This window comes from Solanum pennellii, chromosome 6 (assembly GCF_001406875.1).
Source record: "Solanum pennellii chromosome 6, SPENNV200".
Taxonomy (NCBI): domain Eukaryota; kingdom Viridiplantae; phylum Streptophyta; class Magnoliopsida; order Solanales; family Solanaceae; genus Solanum; species Solanum pennellii.
Genome location: NC_028642.1, coordinates 1,620,266 through 1,627,144, shown reverse-complemented (window position 1 = coordinate 1,627,144; position 6,879 = coordinate 1,620,266). Strand labels below are relative to the sequence as shown.

General features: G+C 29.5%; 1 protein-coding gene across 1 annotated transcript; it reads left to right on the top strand.

Moving 5' to 3' along the window:
- Positions 1-1,858: 1,858 nt before the first annotated feature.
- LOC107022924 lies at positions 1,859-2,732 on the top strand. The gene has a single exon (XM_015223490.2). It carries the CDS (start codon positions 1,932-1,934, stop codon positions 2,457-2,459), a length of 528 nt encoding a protein of 175 aa, XP_015078976.1. The 5' UTR covers positions 1,859-1,931; the 3' UTR covers positions 2,460-2,732.
- Positions 2,733-6,879: the final 4,147 nt, after the last annotated feature.

Here is a 6,879-nt window from a genome sequence, read left to right as displayed (position 1 = left end):
TGGCCGGTGGTGGGTGGGTGGGGGTCAGGGATCAGGTAAAAAATAAAATTTTAAAATTTATGTTTTTTTAAATTGTTGTTTTTCCCAAAAAAAATATAATTTAAAATTGAAAGAGAGTTTTGGAAAATGTTTTCCTTAATTTTTGAAGGGAAGTTATTTTCCTTAATTTTGAGGAAAATGAATTGATTTCTGAAAAACATTTTCCAAAACTTTTGTCTCAACCAAACATGAAAAAATTTAAAAACATTTTCTAGAAAATATTTTTTCCTTCGTACCAAACACATTCTAAGTATATTTAAAATTCATTTTTTTTTGGTTATAATAGACTCGATCTTAGAACCTCTATTTGAGTGACCTTTAATTAATTTTAACTAAACATATTCAAATGCTATCACTCTAAGACATGTCTAATATTAAGTCAACTATAGTTTAAATATTTAATGAAATTTATTTGGCAAATTTTGAGATTTGAATCACCATGTCATGTGACCCATGAGGGCCACACGTGAATTCACCCTCAAAATAGGATTCTACATTTTCAATCACTCATTAGCCTTCTTTAACAACCTTAGATAGTTAACATATTTATTGATGGATGAATTTATATTCATTGGTTGACCAAGAATAATAACATAAATGTACTCATCTACCATAACAATTATACCTCATATAATCTAATAAACGAAATCGGAAGAGAATAGGGCATACGTAAATATTGTGTCTATTTTTATCACATAAAAACACTGTTTACAATAGATCCTTAACTCGAAAAAAAGAATTATATATCGATAAAATTTGGGTGAGCTAACTACCTTTTGAACCAATGTTTAAAGTTTAGTAATATAATTCAAACAAAAATACTCCTAACTAAAATAGGATAGAATCTTGAATTATTATTTGTAGAATCTTGAATTCACATTAATAGAGAACTATGCACCCTAATTTTTCTTCCTTCTATTCTTTAGGTTTAATATTTGTTAGGAGTCTTTGTTTTCGAGAGAGATTTATATCGTCAAATTTTTTTTTACAGTGATAAACGTTTATTTGAAAATTTCATAACTATTTAAGTGAGGTGTTGTTATATATATACACACGCATTTGATGTTTAGATCTTCATCTCATTAAGTTATTTCTATAAATTAAACAACACTATGCAAACCTAGAAAGATTATGAAATGTGAAAAGGAAAACATCAATAGTCTTTCCTCATGAAGTTATGACTATAATAAATGTCATTATTGTTATCGATAAGTAAAATATAATATGAAAAATTGATTTCGAAGAAAAGCAGACTGGCTCGATAGATAATTTAATATGCTAATAACTTTTTTCGTGTTTCAGAATACGATTAACCAACATATTAACTAATCAATTACCATAAATTGGATATGAAATATTGGATATGAATTTGTGATAGAAAAACTATAGTAATATTTATATATTAAAATGGAATAAACCTAAATTTAGTTCTTCTTTGCTTGACACTAGGAAAGGACACATGGCATTTCTAATATGTCAAATGTATTTGTTCAAACACCAAATTTATTCTTTTGATTCAGTAAAGTGAGAATCTCACTTTAGATGTGTACATTTTAAAAAGAAATAATTTTTTTTAAAAAAAAAACATTGTAATAGTTGACTTTTTAAACTTACCCCCTCTCAACTTTCATTGAAAATTTCGTCAATATAATAATAAAAAATCAAAACTTCAAAAAAAAAAAAAGATGGGAAAAAAGGAGTGGTTAGGTCGTGATGAGTGGTATTTGAATATTTTAGATTTTCTATCATCTTGTGATAATCTAACTATATATTATACATATACACACTCTTCATATTTGCCTAAGTACAACTTTTTGTTTTTCACCTAGAAATTCCAAATACTTCTTTAGTTACACATATGATCTTATAAAAGTTTGAAACTAGCAAAAAAAATGCAAAATCTCAAAATTACAATAGATCTTCCTCATATCAAGCCAATCAAAAAGATATCAGATGAAAAGTTATATCACGAAGAAGAGTTTCAGGATCAAAGTTTTGTCTCGAATCTACAAAATAATGATCAATTTTTGTCTCGAAAATCGCTCTCTTCAATGAACAACAAGTTGTCCAATGTTGAAGTGTATTATGGAGATGCACCATTGGCTGTTCCATTTAAGTGGGAATCTCAACCAGGAACACCAAAAGTCAAGATTCTTGAAACTCCACTTCCTCCTCTTACTCCTCCACCATCATTTCTTGAGAAAAAGATGAAAAATGCTATAAAGAAGCAAACAAAGGGCAAATTGTTACAAAGGTTTTTCTTCCTTCCCAAATTGAACTTTAGGAAAAGTCAACTACAACCATCTCCAACTAGTTCTTCATCATCGTCATCATTATCATCATCGTCATTTTCTTCACCGCCTAGGTGTTGGTCATATTCTGTTCCTGCATCTCCGTGCAAAGTTAAATCTAATTTCTAAAGTTGGTGAGTTCAGAAGTATACATTTCAAGTTATATGTATACATTATTTTGATTCGAATTAATGGATTCAGTTGAACCTAGTAAATTAACTTCGTTCCATTTTTGTCTACACAACTCTAAGTCTCAAGTATGTACAAGTTAAATGCCCAAGATTAGATGTGAGAACCTAGGGTTTTTTTTTAATATCCTTTTAGGGATTGTACGATTAATATGTAACTTGATTTCACAAAATTGTATGATTATGAAAGGATATTAAGAAGTTGATTGTGCAATTTCGTATGTGATTGCATTTGGTAATTGTAGAGAGAAAAATAAAGGAAAAGTTTATCTGACATTCGATATCTACATCAGATCATTCTATTTTTCACGATTACACAAAGAATTTAGATTAACATATGTTTTAACTATTGTTTAACGCCAATAATAGTGTAAGATAAGACATGCTATATATTCATTAGATAGGTATAAAATAGAGGGTTACACGTTATTGTAAGTCAACTTAATTTGATTGTATAAAACTAAAAGTATACCATTAGTGTATTAGAAGTATTAAGTCAAAAAAGTGAAAATATATTCCTAAGTTATTAATAACTTGATTTTACTAACAAAATAATTTTCAGATTCAACAAGTCACGTGAAATACAACAAATTGACCAAATTCTTCATGTGCTTCTTTCCTATAATTAAGGTCATCATGTTTATGGAATTTTGAAAATAATTAATAAATTTAAAAGTTGACGCATAGAATCGAGAAGTTATAAATGAACCTTACAAAAAAAAAATTAATTGCGTGAATCGAAAAGTAGAGGAAGTAAAAATCCAACTTACATAATTTAAGAGAAAAAATTTAAATACGTTATTGAATTTTGAGAAAATACTATCATTCGTTAAAAGTTTGACTCATATGTTATTTTCATTTGATAAAAGGTTTAGCCATGTCATTATTTGTAAATTAAAAACATTTTTCATTTTGCAAAACTAATTTTTACACGTGGACAATTATGATATGGCCACGTTATTAATTAAATTATTTTTTAAAGGAATAAGACTCAAATATGGCGTCGAACTTTGAGAAAAAGACTCATCTATGTCATTTGTTAATAATTTGGCTCATCTATATTATTTTAGTTAACATAAATGAACCAATTTTTTAATGAATTAACATAATTAAAATTTGATTCTTTTGGCAAAATTCGATGACATAGTACCTTATCTCATAATTTAGTGTACTTTCTATATGAGTCCATCTCTAAGTAAGTACAATGTAACGAAACATTTGATTTCTTCTACATTTTATTTAATGTGAATCATTTTCTTTTAGTAAATATATATTAGCATTCATTTTATTTAATGTGAATCATTTTAAGTAAATATATATTATCTGGACATATTAACACGAGTGTTAAGATGTCCCACAATATCGATAGAGGGATGAGAATTTGGTATCAGAACCAGACCAATCCCAATTTGTTGTTCACCCTATTTAAAAGTGTTCACGCTCAAACTTGAGGTCTTGTTGTGCGGAGGAGTGTTAAGATGTCCCACATTAATAGAGGGATGAGAATTCGGTCTCCTTATATGGACTTGGATAAACCTCCCCTCTGTTGGGTGGTCTTGGGCCTTCTCAACCCAAAAGCTAGCTCAAAGGTTGAGGCTTTCCCTAACACTTATAAATTGACCACCAGCCCCTTCCACTTTCGATGTGGGATAACCCAACAATCTCCCCCTTCACACATCGGGCCTTGGGCTGGAGAGAACGACAACCCAATTCCTCCCGGTGGGCTGAGACTTGTTGACAACCTTGGCTCTGATACCAATGTTGGGTGGTCTTGGGCCTTCTCAACCCAAAAGCTAGCTCAAAGGTTGAGGCTTTCCCTTACACTTATAAATTGACCACCAGCCCCTTCCACTTCCGATGTGGGATAACCCAACACCCTCATGAATTAGCTTTAGGAGTGTGAATTAGGTCTAAAATATAATTTAACAAGGAGTTATTTCAAAATTTGAAATTGTTCAGAGGATATTTGAGTTAATCGAGATAAGGTAAAAATCCAATTTGTATGAGGAAGTGAACTGTTAAAGTGTATAAACAATCATGAATGTTTGTACATATTTGATTTATGGCCTGATTTATATATCATATATACACGATCATACACTATTTATAGAATGTCGATACATACACTACAACAAAATAACTTTCAATGGCAATAAATAAATATATTAATAAAGGGTGATAAAAAACCTTTATCAGCATTAAGTGTCAAACTATGACATAAAACACATGAAAATATAAAAAATATAAGAAAAATGATTTTAATCTTACTATATAACCTGTAGACCCAAGTGTTGCGTTCAATGACTTAAATGAAGCATGTGAATTAAGAAGAAACATTTAGACAAAAATGTAGTGAGATTCTTCTGATATTTATAAATTGTCATAAATTCTAAATTCTAAATTCTAAATTCTAATTGGTAATTCCCATCACATGAAACAACATGCCCTAATGTGCACTCTATCTATTACTTGAATTATTAATTAGAATTGATCATCAACAATTTAAAATAATAGTGTTTCAATTTTAGATTTTGGAGTATCCTATTAGACAATTTAATTTTTTAAAAGGTCATTTAAGTGTTAAAAAGAATACCGTCTAAGCCATTTTTGAATTTTTCTTTCTTATATCATATGGAAAAAATTTATCAGACACTTAAAATATCGTTTTAAGGTCGATTTTTGGCAATTTTGTTTTAGCAGTGTCAACCACAGGCCTTAATAATTCAAAACTAATTAAGTAATTTACGTTAAAGGTAAAATAAGGTAAAATTTAAAAATAAAATAAAATTCTTAAAGTATTATAAATGACAAGTAAGAATAAATATTTACTTTTAAAATAATAAATAAATAAAAATGAACGAGGAGAGAATTTCAGAAGACCAATCCAGTAGTACATAAAATGGTTAAGGGTGACAAAATCAAACTCAAACCTGTTCAATCCGTTTAAGTATGAGCGGATTATTGATCCGTCCATTCATGTGTTCAATCATTTCAACCTAACTCATTTCAACTATTAAAAGTTGGTTGATATTAATCCGTATTGCTTTATGAAAAATCTTATTAAATATAAATTTTTTTTCAGTTTGATAATTGCCGCTAAATATGTATTTTTAGCGCCAATTAGCATTCTTCGTAAATGTCCCTAAATCCTTTAGCGATATTGATTCTAATGTCACTTAACTAATGCCGGTAAAAACTTGAGCACTCTTTATTAATGTCAATACTTATTGTCGCTGAAAATTATTTTTGTTGTAGTGTGTATAGCCATAATAAAAATAATAATAATAAGTTTGTTAGGTTATACAATATTTTAAAAGACCAAATACAAGAATGAAGTTTAGTAAAATGTGGGTTAGATTGGGTCTTGACCCATATATATGACCCATTATCGAACTCATTTTGACCAAATTCACTTTGACTCGACCAAATTTAAATTGAATTGGATCTTGACCCAATTATTATCATAACTCGTTATAACCCGCTCAAATTTGACCTGACCCGTTGTTGCCAATCTGCGTTTTAAACAGAATTATTGATACTGATAAAACTTTGCAGAAACACGAAGTAGCCAAAGTTTGCTGCATCAGTACTCGAGATGAACATAAATTAATTAAGAAAAACTAAAATCTGTAACGTACTAGAATCTAGAAAAATTTAAACGAAAAAAGATCAAGTCCACTGAACTCACAGTGTCTCCTTAAGGAAATTATCCCCTCTAGTATCTAAGGTTTGATTTGGAATATGACCTCCAAGGGTAAAATGATCTCAATTACCAGAGTATAGATACCAATAACTCTGGTGTCAGCGAATCACTCAACAGCAGTAAAACACACGAAGTAATTATTGTGCAGAAGAAGAAGAAGTGATCAAAAAAATTCATAAGGAAAAAAATTTGAAGAGTGAATGATATTTATAGGCAAGAGGAACAGGTTCTGAAAGGTTGCAACCCTTTCAGAATCCACATGATCATTAATGAAAGTTTGCAACCTTTCAAATGGTACTAATTGTTCCTGAAAGTTGCAACCTTTCAGAACAGTCATTTCCAAAACGTCGCGAAAATTTAAATAAAACGGGAAAGTTTTTAAATCAAATGGGTCGCTCGCGGATCCGAGTTGGATCGAGTTAATTAACTAAAAAACTGAATTTCGGTTAATTTCAACTAAATAACTGAAAACGTTTCTGTTATCAACTAATTAATTGAAAATATTTTGGCCATTTAATTAATTGATTAATTAAACAATTAACTAAATAATTAAAACAAACTTTGTCCAAAAAATAATCTCTCGATTATTTTTCGAAGTCAAAGTCGCTCCCTAGCCGAGCGACGACGACGGCGGTCCCTCTTTCCAACCCTTTTAACA